Genomic DNA, 13,916 nt, shown 5'->3' on the forward strand with positions numbered 1-13,916 from the left:
ATTCTGTCATTAAGCACAATCTCTGTCAGCTTGCTTCGGGTGAAATTAATGAATTTCTCACAGAACTGTTAATCATAGAAGCTTTGGTCCGTGACATGTGTTATAATTCAATGGGTTTTTAACCTTCGCCCCGTTTTGGTAATTGGCAAACGGCATCATTTGGCTTTTATTAAAGTGGAAGGCAATGCATTTTCTTTGTTTGCCTGGACAGGCTCTGGCAGGGAGACCTGTGGGGCTGCTGACGCCCAGGGACACGGTCCCACTTCCAAGCTGGCAGGGTGATGGGGCTTTGAGAGCTTTATCAGTTCAATATGGACCCCCCTGGCAGGAGCAGCTGACACCACGGGGTGCAGGCGGGCTGGAGGCAGAGCCCGTCCCCAAGGAGAATTTGCCCTGCCAGTGATGGGGACAGTCAGGGGGATGTGCTGGCTCGTGCCTCTCCTTTCCCTCAGGCTTACCTTGGGTTTTCTGTAAACATCTGGGTTTAGCTTCATTTTGACCCTTTTGGTTTGAAATAGGGGTTTGCTGGGATTGCTGTCAGACTCAAACCCAGCAGGGCTGAGGAGACATTGCTGAAGAGACCAAAGGTGACACCACTCCTGTTGTTGCTCTCATGGATCAGGTTTGAAGGAAAACACCTTTTGAAGAAAGGGCTCCATCCTTCTTCCAGTCAGCACAGGTTCACCAGTCCCCACCCAGCCCCATGGATTTGGGCAGATATTCAAGATTTTGTGTTAATACAAGGAGGCAATGTGTTTTAGCTGAAGACTGAAGAAGACAAAGTCATTGTCACCTTTTCAGTTCTATTTTTTTTTAATTTCTATAACAAGAAATATGGCTAGCAGCCTCTGCATATATGCAGAGAGAAAGAACCTGCACTTTCCTTTAGAATAACCCTTAGAGAGGAGAACACAAACCCATTGTAAGGATAAATATGTTAGAAAAACCATCAGAAGGCTACATGTATGTGATTTGTGCAGATGGTGGCATAGGACAAATCCAAATTGCACTTCAGATCTGCAGCCCAGGCTGGGGAAAAGGGAGTTATTTGCTCTGTCCAAGAGATAATGTCGTAGCCCTTCTCCTAAAAAGTGCCCACCATGAACTTTTAGGCTCACCTGAGCTTAGATACGTGTAGGAACCATCACAAAGGAAACAAATTATTAAGGCACCATGTTAAGATGAGTTCTTGGAAAAGTGCTTGACCTCAGGGTTAGGAAAAGAAAGTTTGGCTGTTGTAAGCTTTTCGAAAGAGGAAGTCCTAGATTGTTTTTATGTGAGGAAGGAAGAGCTCCACTTAATTGTTATAATTTTCTATAAACATGTTAAAATACAAATGTTTCTAGGATTGTGTCACTAAAGCTCCAATTTAGCAAAGCCCTGAGCTATTTGCTTACATCCCCCTGTAGTCAAATCTATCAGTGGGACTTAACTGTGCTTTTGAAGTTAAGCACATATTTAAGTGCCTTGCTGAATTGGGGCCAATATTGGCACAGAGAAATACAGATTTAGAGCCTAATGACTGAGCTCATTTAGATTTGGGATGGGCAGAATGGATTTGAATCAAGTAAGAACTGGCTCCGAACTTCAGCCTACATGTGGAAGCTAACTCAGTCCAGGGCTTTTTGCATCATTGAAACAGCCTTCCTTGATCTGCTTTGAACATGCAATGGAATGTGTGCAAGAAATCCACTGTTCCTTGCACTCACCTCAGCGTGAAGATGTTGTTTTAGGAAATTGTACACTGCCAGGGCAAGAAGAGGACTAAGTGAATCCTGAAGGGGACCTAGTAAAATAAACACTTGTCAGGGAATGTCCCAGGCATCAACACTTGTTCAAAAAAATCCTTAGAGTGGTCCTTGAGTCCTTTATGTAGCTTTGCTCCAGACTACTTTGTATTTTGGTGAGGATTTTTGGGAGTTAGGGTAGACCAGGGATGATTTGAAATTGGCAGTTTTGATGAAGTCGCATGATTTTGACTGCAAGAAAATGGGATAAACTGTCCTATACCAGAAGTCAACATGAGTTAAAGCTGAAGCAATTTCATTCTCAGATGCCATTATATTGTTTCTTTCCTGAGGAATGCACATTTTCTGGAACATGTGATGATTGACCACTGCTAAATGGCAGTACCCATGCAAGAGCTTCTGTAATCCACAAATGGATGTGATGGGTTCTTTGTCTAAACTTCCTACTTGGAGATATTAATTTCTCCTTCCTAATTCTGCCTTTGCAGAGCTCAATTCAGGATCATGACTTCAAAATTCATTGGGATTTATGGGTGACAGTAGCTGATACCAAATTGGAACCAGTAGCTAGAGAACCAGAAATATTTAAATTAGAAACATTTGGTGGCAGTGGTTGTTTTTTTACAAAAAGTGAATGGTTGTATTGTTTGTCACTGAAGTCATTCATATAGAGTTACAGACAGAGAGAGCTGCCCAGATGATCTGCTAACCAAGGCATAATCTGGAGCCTGGAGGGGGTGGCTAAAAATGTTCCCTGGCCATTTCAGAAGACCACAAGGGGACTTGTAAACAGAAAGAAGAACATCACAATAAGTGTTTCTTAATGCCTTTGTCTGTGGAGTTTCAGTTCTGTAGGACTTCTAAGCCCAGGCTTGCTCATCTGGTGTCCTGATCTGAACTCCAGAAACCAGATTATTTTTCTCCTTTACATTGATGGAAATGAAAAGCGATGCCACTGGCTGCGGTGACGTTGCTTCAGATTTCCCTCTGTGCAAATTACAAGGGTTTTCTTGGGCTCATCCTCCCCTCTGAAGCCATTCAAGTCTGAATTCAGTGCTCCACTAATTCACATAAGTATTAGATTAAATAAGTCTGCCTTTTTTTTCTTTTTTCCAACTTTGAAGAAGGCTTTCAGATTCTGAAGCAGTTTTGCAACGGGCAGTCGAGGTTTGCAGTATGTGCTTCTGACAGTGGCTTGGCAATACTGCTCTCTTTTTTTTCCCCAGTGAGTCAACTTCCTCAGCACTGCAGCCCTGGCACAGGAGACACTTGTGCTGCTGCCTCACCATCTGAGAAATGGAGGGGAGCAAAGTGAGAGTTGCCTCTCATGGGCCAGTCTGACTGGGATGTGTAACAGGGAGGGTTCCACAAAGCATCATCCCATCATTTATACTCTCACTCAACATCCAGCATCAAATATTATCACTGATGTCAGCTGAGGACTCAAGCAGCAGGACCATGAGGTTGGTAGGGTTAGGAAGAGGCTGGAAAGGTCCTGCTCTGCTTGAGGACCTGCAGGGTGTGAGGCTCGTGGTGTGTAAGGAGTGTGTAAAGCCTGTGGTTCACACTTCTGGGTGATTCCTGTTGGGCATTCATAAGGCAATAGCACCTGGCTGTTCTCCTCACCTTGTTTCTCAGGTGATGGCCACCTGGGCACAGGGATGTGCTGCTCACTTGTTCTGCTGCTGCTTCATCCCCAGCCCTGTTGATCCTTTCAGAGTGAAATCCATGGCAGTTTAAATCTGTACCCCAGGCTGTGAGATGCAGTGTCTGGAAAATGTGTGAAGCCCTTGGTTAGTGGGTGGGAATCCTCCTGAAAGCAGGATCCCCCTGGATAGGCCAGCTCTGGCAGAGGATCATCCATCCTGCAGAGGTGATGAGCATCCCAGCTGTGCTGATAGCCAGGGGTTTGTTGCATACAAGGGTATGGAGTTGGCCAACACAGAGGTGGAATTCTCCTTCCTCAGCTCTTTCAGCAGTGATGCTTTGTGCACCATGAGGAAACAAAATATTTCAGAATGTACAAATTGTTTATGGCCCATCACACTCCAGGGAAGGGCTACACTGAACAAGCAACCTTAAATTACAAGCAGTGGGCACTTCCCATATAGCACCAGTCGGGGATAGAGAAATGAGTTGTGCAGGTACATAAATACTGTCCTTTAATCTGATCTAGAGCTCAGTAGAGACATGTGCAGATGTGCTTCTCTATCAGTGACATGGGGATAACAATACCAGCCCAGGTGTCTCGCAGGGGTGTCACAAAAATTAATTAGATAATGTCTGCACAGTGCTTTGAACACAGCAAAACACCATGTGCATGCTAAGTCAGGGCTTACTCAGCTGAACAGGGTTTTAGTGACTGTTAACCCTTTTTTATAGTAACCCTTTTTTCTAGTAATCAATTTCAAAATATGTATGTTGATACATTGCTTTCCCTTCTTTCTATAATTTTCTCTTTCAGGTTCTTCCCTAAACAAGCAGATGGTGAAATAAGTTAATGTTTTCCCTCCCCAGAACTAATTTAACTGTATTAAAATTAAATTAATTTCTAATTTCATCAGAGAAATATCACCTTGTAGGGTTCCTTATCCCAGAAATTTGGTCTCTACTCCAGAAACACTTTGCACATAGAATCATGGAATGGTTTGTGTTGAAGGGACCTTTAAAGGTCATCTGCAGTAAACAGAGACATCTTAGATCTGATTGCTCAGAGCCCTGTCCAACCTGGCCTGGCCATGAATGTTTCCAGGGATGGAGCATCTCTGGGCAACCTGGGTCAGTGTTTTACCAGACTCATTGTAAAAATATTTCTTCCCTCTCTCTAGGCTAAATCTCCCCTCATCCTTTAAGGCCCTCAACATTTCCATTGCTGTTTTGTTGAGGGACTACCCCATAGTCACATTTGAGGATGTGCTATAATGTTTGACTCAGATCATCAGGGATAGGGAAAGATTTTGTGTCAATCAGACATCTCTGTGTATATAAAAATTAATCAAAAATCTCTTTTTGCAAGTTGTGCTAAATGTTACAATAATTTTCCAGAAAGAGAACAGACAGTTTCCATGGGGGAAAGATTTTATGGATGGCAGGAGAGCAACTGGAGAGATCTGAAATGACAGCATGCTGCTGAGTTTGATAAGAGCTTATCAACACAGCTACACAGTTGATGTTTGGTGTTCCTCGTGAAGTGGAATAAAATGAATGTGATGATTTCAATCGAGCTTCTCCAAGATAAGAGTGTCTATCACAGAAACCCCCCTCACATGTGCCCACTTATCACTGCCAATATCAGCACTCATGGATTCAGCAGATTTAAAATTGGATGGGGCATGAGGATTGCTCTTGGAGGGAGTGTTTTCACAGGAGAGATGGATGGATGGATGGATGGATGGATGGATGGATGGATGGATGGATGGATGGATGGATGGATGGAGAAATGGACATTAATACAGGAGTAGGGAGGTCATAGTGCAGTTGAATATTGCAGAACAGAAGATACTTCTGCGGGCTCTTCCCTTTTGCTACAAAAGCTGTAATTTGCTGTCATTGTCACCCTGTGCCCCCTGCCTCTGTCCTTCAGGACACTCACCAAGAGGCTGTGGAGCCTTTCCTGAGCTGGGCTCAGAACTCTCTGACCAAAGTCTGTCAGTCAGACCCTATCTTGTGGAATGGATTGAAATAATCAAATGACAACACCACCCCTCCTTGTCTCCCTCCCAGCTGTGTGCACTACTCCTGTGAAGCCACCGACTGCCAGAGGCTGGAGATCGAGAACGCGGTGCTGAACTGCACCGGCGGCAGCGGCTGGGACAGCGGTGCCCAGTGCAACGTCAGCTGCAGGGCTGGCTACATCCTGCACATCCACAGGGATGATGATCTCGTCAAGAGCCAGGTTTGTCCTGCCAGGGCATTCATTTTATGATGCACAAGACCAAGATGAGCTAACAGCTGTGGGGAAATTGAGGAATAACTCAAAATCTGAGCCTGGCCTTGGGACAAGGTCTTGTCCAAATGCTTGTCGTCAGAACACGAGCCCTTTGACTGTATAGGAAGAGTTTCTGGCAATGGGCAAAGCTCAGGTGTTCCCCAAATTTAGAAATTTTCAAACCAAAATATTTGTGTTCAGTTCTTGCTTGATCTCACTGGCTCTGCTCAGCCAAACCGCTTGGTTTGGTGGAGTAGAGGGGTTGGTGTTTTGGGAGTAGGATGCTTGTGCTTTTGCACAACCAATTCCTGGGTAAAATACCTAATTGTGAGTCCTCAGATTGAGGCTAACAACATGGTAACTCCTTTGCATCATTTCAGTCCATCTGTTCCCAACCCTGACATGTACAGCATGGAGGGAACAGAAGCACCCAAACCTTTTTGCTCCCAGACAAATCACCCAAAAACTCCCTCAGCAGGGCAGGAAATGCTCCCCATCCTCTCTAATCTGTGAATTAATAATCCAGTCCTACAAAAGCAGAACATCTTCATGCAGTGAGGGGGGTATTGAGGAAAACCAGCAAGTTGTTTAAACATCAAAAGATGGGGAGGTGGATGAGGTGCACGTGCCAGGGGAGGCGGATGAGGTGCACGTGCAGCATGGCCCTGGGAGCAGGATGCTGGGGACAAGGGGATGCAGGGCTCATACCCCACTTTGTGCCCTCATCTCTACCACTGCCACATCCTCTGAGTGAGACTTGGGGGGGAGTTTCCCCCATCAGCACCTTCTCTCCCTGGTTGTGGGGGCAGCACTCACATCTGGGGCAGCACTCACATCTGGGGCAGCACTCACATCTGGGCCGGGGGCTGGGGCAGCCACACTCAGCAGCCTGTCTGTACTTGTGAAATACTGTGTTCTTCATAAGCTCACAGAGGGGGCAGACAGAGTGGAGGGGAATGAGTCAACCCTTTCAACTCAATTACAAAACAAATACAGGACCCCGCGAGCTGGGGCCTCTTCCATTCTAATTGGCATCAGCACCAGAACCCCAGCTCCAGCTGAGCATTTTTACAGAACAGAAAACCAGTTCTCAAAACGAGCCTGAGTGGCTGAACCAGGAAATTGTTGGAAGGGATCTGTACGTGGGGTACACGAAGCACACAGGGATCACAAACCAAATAAAACAGCCTGAGCATGCTGCACTGGCCCTGTGTTATTTAAATACAAGCATTACCTTTTGGGGAGGCTCAGCCAGCTGGGCTTGGTTTTGCTGGGAGAAGTTTGGTTTCAGAGCCTTGATCAGACTCATATGACAGGAGCAGAAGATTTTAGCACCCCTCACTAATGTGATTCACTGCCTATTACAACACGCTTCCTCTCACCCTGCTCTGCTATTGCACTTCGTTGTCTTTTCCACCAATAAAACCCCCTGAGGCCAGTGGCTTTGTTTTGCTCAGTGCTGTGCATTCACTGTTCAAATCAGGGAAGGAGTGGAGCATCTTAAAGATACCCATGACCAGCTAAGCACATTAAACACATGCTTTTAAAGTTTTGTTAGTGTGCTTCAGACATCCGCTGGAAAGGAACGGACAGATTCTTTCACTATCATCTTGATAAATTTCTTTGTGTCAGGTGCTTCAAACTAGAACTTGTGGAGCATATAGACAAGAAATGAATTATCTGAGAAAGTCCAGAATCCATGGTCTGGATTTCTCATATCAAAAGGCATTGTGTTCCTTCCTTATTTGCTTCCCAGCTTCAGTTCCTCTTCCAGTCACAAGCATTTGGGGGTGAGAAAGGGCGTGTGATTTTTTGTTTCTGTCATGGCTGGAGAACCTTGCACAAAGCTGTTCCTTGTTTCATTTTTGTCACTTAATTGGTAATTTCACTTGTTTGACTAATTGGAGGGTATAGAGATACATTTTTTCTCATTTAACTGTCAGTGGGGCTGCCTGAGGAAGAGGAGGAAGGAAGCATCTTGCACATGTTGATGTTTCACACATTTGGGTTGGAAGGAGGCTGGGCTGAGGTGCAATGTCTGAAAGAGCAGACTGACCACCAGTGGTCCACAACCACTGCATGCTGGTGAAGGTGATCCACAGACTAGTGGAAACACCTTCAATTGGCATCTGAACCACATTTGTCTTCCCTATTTCATTGAAAGATGGAAAAAAAGGGGAAAGAGAGCGACAAAAAGTGACATTTTCAAAAGCACCTTGGTGATGTAAGGGCACAAGTCACATTTCAAATCAATCTTTTACATCTAAAGGGTCTTTGAAAAATCTTCTTAACAGTTTCTGCACTTTCTAGACTCTGTGTCTTCTGAAGCCACCATTTTAATCAGTTTTAGGGCAAAACATTCATTCATTCCCTCTCTGAGAAACTCCCATTCCCAAATGCTGTCAAAACCCTGTAAAATCACCAAACCCTAAAACTCGTCAGCACTCTATGCAGCAGAAACTCTTTGCTGCTTGAAAGGAAAAAAGAAAGCTGAGCTGTTTACAGACTCTTGGGCTCTCTCTCATCCTCATTTAGGGACTTCAACAACAACAACAAAGGGGTTTGCATAGTGATGGAGCAAAATCCTTCATGTATCTTTCTCACAAAGAAGATCTTGGGGATGTTTTCATTCTCCCTCCCTGATTTCTTCCCACCCCCCACCCTTGACAACTCCATTGCTCTTTCTTGTCTTCTTCCTCTTTCCCCCCTTTGTCTTTCACTGCTTTCCTCCCCCTTGTCCTTCACTGAAAGCCCTGCTCATTCAGTGACTTGTTGTCGTCTCTCCTTGAAGCTACCACCACTGCTGCTCTGGTCAAGAGGTGTTATTTAAAACCCAGCAGCTCCCTAATGTTGTGCAAAGGCATCATCAATCATGCCAGGAAAAGAAAGCACGGCTCATGTGGGTTCAATTAGAGGCACAGTAGTGGGCAGAAGTGGAAGAATACTTAGAGGGGAGGGCACAGCTGTTCATTTTTAAGGAGAGGAAACTTCACACGTGAAGCATCGCTTGAAGAAGGGGATGGCTGGGATCTTGGGCAGCAGGAAGGAGACATGAATTCTCCCAGGCTGTTAAAAAGTCCCGAGAAACAAATCTTTCTGGCACCAGATTTGTTTAAGTTTGCATCCTCTTCACTGTATCTTTGGAGGCCCCTTTTCTCTCCCCCCTCTTTCCTCCTTGCCCACCCTCCCTCCTTGCTTAATCCTCTTTTGGAAGGCAGGACATGAAGGCAAGCAGTTGCTGTGATGCCAGTCAAAGCAGCACAAAGTGCCCAAAGTGACAGCTAATAAACCAGATGAGAAAGCCAAGTGCTTCGTGTGGGCTGCTGTGAGCTGGGTGACCTTGTCAGATCAGACAGGCGAAACAGGCACGTGCCTGCTCAGCTCCGGCTGGGAGAGCTGCAAAGGCAGAGGCAGAGGCTGCCACTGAGCCCCAGCACCAGATCCAAGGCTGAGTCTATCAGAAATACCTCCAGGGTGTGGCATGGAGCTGGGGAGGGACAGGATCCTGCTCAGCAGCCAGGGGTGCTGTCCCTGGGTGCTGCAGGGATTCCACCCTCAGCTGTGACACTGAAAGAGGGGGAAGTCAAAAGCTGGTGGGTGCCATCAGAAATGATTTCTGTGGTAGGTTTGTCCTCTGTGCTTCCAATCAGAGCCACTGGTCTTTGTTTCCATTGCAGGGAATGCTCTCTGCTGTGTCCTGCTGCAGAATTACATGTGCTTCAAGTGATGACATGATAGACATGCTCTAAAATGTGCCGTTATTATGGCTGACCTTGAAAACCTCAGCTTCCATCATACCAAACATGGAACAAATTACTGGGAAAAGCTGAGTAGCCAGGGCCTTACCTCCATGGGCACAGCTTCTCTGCTGGGGAATGACCTTCCCAGTGTGCCAGGAAGAGGAAAATCCATAGGGGTCTGAGGGGACTCTTACAGATTAGGTATGGGGCTTTGTGGGGAAAGCACCATGGGCAAAAACCCAGAGAAAACGTGGAGACACTGATTATTAACATTTTGATATCAAGGTCTAGAACAGGGGCACAGACAGAGGACAGAGGGGGTATGGCTGTGGAGAGGGATCCCTCCCAAGAGAGGGGATCCCAGGCCTGTGGCACTTCCAGCAGGCTCTGGTATCCTGCTGCTTTCTGCTGACAAAGGCCACGGGCTGCAGCTGAAATGCTCTCACAAGTGGTAGCTTTGGCAAAACAATCCTTTTGTAAGGTGTGCCTGTCATGCACAGGTATTGCTTCTATTTAAATTTTTGTGTTATATTCTGGTTTCTGTTTATTTGGAGCTCTGCAGAGGTACATCTGATGTGCAACCCTGTCATTAGAGAAACTTCCTCGTGCACCACTCTGTGTTTCAGCAGTTCTAGTAGGAACGCTCATTTATTCCTAAACCAGATCACAGCAACTCCAATAACTTAATTCCTGGAGCTGAATCTCTTATTGATACAGTTTCCCTCTGTTCATCATGGATCCAGTATCCAACATGAAACTATGCAAGACCTGTGTCTTTTCCATAACATTTGGATAGCCCCTGACATCAGTAGCTTGAGTTTATTGACATCAATAACTTGGGTTTATGTTTTAAGTTCCAGCAGCCACGTTGCTGCTGTGTTATTTGATAATAGCATCTGTTAAAGGGAAATGGATGAATAGCTTTTCTGGATGCTGGAAGAGCTCATCCTGGAATGCTGATGATTTGCAAGACATGGGAATATTCTGTATTATCCCTTCTCCTGTGGCCATCACACTGCAACAGCCTGGAATCTTCAGGACATCAACTGCCTATGGTTTATGTACACTTTTTAATGGTACAGATATTCTGATAAACAACAAAGGCAGAATTAACAGCCACTGGGGAGTGAAATTATTGGGAATGTGAACACACAGTATCACTTCACCTGATGGCTCTCAGTATCCCAGAATGTGCTACTCTGAGTTTGTAGAAAAGACATTTTTTTCCATCAGCAGTGCTCCCTGTTTAAATAAACTCCACGGTCTAGAAAAGGGGTTTTGTGCCCACTTGGGAAGTGTCCAGTTTCCCAGCTCAGGGACTGCTTTTTCCATTCTGAATGCAACCATATATCAAAGGGAGACAGGTCTGAACTTCTGTTGAAACCATTAGGGTGTTTTTGCAAAAAGGGAATCCAGGTCCCTTTGATGTGTGCTAGAAAAATTCCCTTTCCTTTTATAAACCCAGATCAATGGCCGGCGGTGCAAATCTCCTGTGAGCATACCAGCCCTGAATAAAATATTCCCTGGAGGCAGAGGAGTGCTGCTGTACGGCTTGGTCAGATTCCTCGCCAGCATCTTCCCCTTCTCATGTTTGGGTTTCTCACATTTCTTAACCTCTGTCCCTCTCTTTATTCTGGCGTGAAGGGAAGAGTTAGATTCTTCACTTCTAGCTTTTAATAATTTTCCATTTTTAATTAGAAAGTGGATATGTTGTTTACTCAGTTCTCTTTGCCAACATCTGTTTGTCCTTCAGTCACTCAGTAAATTCTTCTTAGCTTTAGATGGGTGGCTTCTTTACTTCCCCCCATTTTTCCTCTTTGCCCCTAGCACTCCAGGATTCCAGCGTGCTGTGCAGTTTGGATTATTCCTCAGACCCACAGAAGTTTAGTTCCTGTGTAGCTGTGATGGTAGAGTGACTTTGGGGTAGTCGGAGCACAGGCTCTGACTCTGTGTACAACCTCTCAATTTCCAGGTGCCAGTTATGGGCAGGACACTCTTGGGTCTGCCCATGGCAAATTCCTCCTGGAAGAGGTCTGTCCCTCAGGCATTCATGTCCGTGGTGTCAGGACAGCAGGGCCCTGATTCTATGGAGCCTTGGGGCACTCTGCCAGAGCAGCCACAGCAGCAGCTCAGCTGTCAGTGTCTGCACACAATGCTGATGTGGCCCGAGGCGCTTCCCCTGAGATCCCCATCCAAGGGTGACTGACACCTCTCGGGAGAGCCTCGGATGAGAGTCCCAAATGGCTTCGTGTCAGCTTGGCTTTTACTTCAAACCCAAAAACAAGTTTGACTACTTGGAAGCACAGGGGGATCCCTTTGGAGTGGCTTTGTCACCGCAAAGGTGACAGGGATGGGGGACTGCTGTCAGCTCCAAACAGCTCAGGCTTGTGCTTCTTTCTGATGGCAGGGCAGAACAGCAGGTTCCCTCCTTGTCTCAGGAGGCCAGACAAGAGTTTGGATTATTTGTATGGAAGCGCTTTGGTGTCTTGCCCCAAAGGTGGCAGAAAATCCTTTTTCTGACACTATTCCTCATGAGCCTTGGTGGGTTTGGTAGCTGGTGTCCAAATGATGATGGTAGGGACCAGATATGGCTGTGCTTAACTTGTGAGCCAAAATAATGGCTATTAGGCTTGAAATGGTTTTGATCTCTCCCTCGCTGGCTGTAGTGGCTGTAGCTGTGTGTCTCTTTCCAGACGGAGTCCAGTGTCACCATGACTTGCATGGATGGGAAGTGGAACAAGCAGGTGACGTGTGAGCCCGTGGACTGTGGTGTCCCAGACCAGTACCATGTCTACCCAGCCACCTTCAACTGCAGCGAGGGGACCACCTTTGGCAAGAAATGCTCCTTCACTTGCCGACCTCCTGCTCTTCTGAAAGGTATTGGGGGTGTCTGTGCAGTGACCTGAGAGACACAGCTAACACAGACTGCTCCCAGGAATACATGTAGCTCTTGCTGTTGGCTTAGAGTTATTCATGATATTTTAAGTAGGAAGAATTATGGGACTCTATGGAAGGTTTATTTATATTAGAAGTTAAGTTCCTTTGCATCTCTCCATTACCTTGCTTTGACCTTTCCTTGATCGTGGCTAGCCAGGCAGTAATGACAGGGAATATTGCTTCCATACAACCAAAACATGGGAAAGTCTTGGGGATAAATCAGATTGAACTCTCTCACCTTCTTTCCCATGCTTTGTCTATTTCCACTGTTTCCCTTCTATGCCTCCTCCATGTATTTGGAAAGCCAAGGGAAGACTGAAAAGCCCCATGTCCCTAATGTCACAGACCCCCATCACTGTTTTTTTCTAATCCACCATCACTCTTCTTTTCCACACTTATTTTGCTCTACTCTGACCTTCCTGTCCTCTTCTTGTTTGGGACTCATTACCTTTTCCTTTTTTCTTTTATTTTTTCCCCTAGAAATTACACAGCTTGCCACCCTCTCTCCTTTCCTCCTCTATTTTCTTCCCTGCTACTTTTCTGCTAACATCCCCATCCTCTTCTCATCACCATCAACTCTTCTGCTCACTGGCACATTTCCCTTTTTGATCTGGTCTCAGGAAAAAAGAAAATTGTTAATTTGAAGGAACTTGTCCATCTTGTAAATGAACTTAACTGCTGTTGTCAACTCAGGTACAAACACTGTATAAACTTTTATTGTACCCATGGTATCTCCTTCTCTGCTGGGATTCATTGCAAACCCCAAAAAGGAAGGCATGGGAAGTATTCTTCATTTCAGGGAAAGGCTATATTGATTTCTTCATATAAAAGCAAATTGCTTAATTCTTTTTAATTCTGATGGGAGATAACTTAAAAACAGCCAACACACAGTCAAAGTTATGACTACTCAAAGGATAGTTAAGAGAAAATTCACAGGCAAAGTTATGACTACTCAAAGGATATTTAAGAGAAAATTCACAGTCAAAGTTATGACTACTCAAAGGATGGCTAAGAGAAAATTAAGATTACTTTTTAGCAAAAACCTCCCTTTTTCTGTTTATACATCTCACAGGGCTATCTTCAACAAAAGGTGTTATTTCATTTTAAGTGCTTTAAATATTTTTGAGCGGGCGGTGAAAATAAGTATAGTCATCATGACCAACAAGAGCTGATGACTCAGGCAGGGGTAGCTGGAGGGATGACAAGCAACCCCAGATCAGGGGCTGCAGCTCTGGTGTGTAGCATCACTTCACTTTTGTCCAGAAACACTGAGCTGTGAGGTAAAGGCTCCGTTTGGTGTAGAGCCATCACTGATGACTAATAAATGTTGCCACTGAGCTTCTGGAGAACAGCGTTGGAATGACTCATGCCTAATTCAATCGCTGACGTCATGACAGCCACTGTTGGTAATGTCACAGCTTATCGCTTTGCAGTGGCAAGTATGATATCACCACGGCTGGGCTGGGAGCTGCTGCATGAGTCAGAGCAGAGGAACATGCTGGTGCTCCAGAAAAGAGCTCCCTTCTGCACAAAATACCTCTGCAATCATCTGCAGTTGGGGAG

General features: G+C 45.5%; 1 protein-coding gene across 1 annotated transcript in view; it reads left to right on the top strand.

The window, feature by feature from the left end:
* The window catches only part of PAPPA (pappalysin 1), a 173,628-nt gene that overhangs the window by 129,187 nt on the left and 30,525 nt on the right, over window positions 1–13,916 (top strand). The window contains exons 14-15 of the mRNA XM_084219498.1: window positions 5,472–5,643; window positions 12,110–12,293. Of these exons, the coding sequence (XP_084075624.1) occupies window positions 5,472–5,643; window positions 12,110–12,293 (356 nt within the window). The remainder of the gene's footprint in view (window positions 1–5,471; window positions 5,644–12,109; window positions 12,294–13,916) is intronic.

The sequence above is a fragment of the Fringilla coelebs genome (assembly GCF_963513975.1).
Source record: "Fringilla coelebs genome assembly, chromosome: 21".
Taxonomy (NCBI): domain Eukaryota; kingdom Metazoa; phylum Chordata; class Aves; order Passeriformes; family Fringillidae; genus Fringilla; species Fringilla coelebs.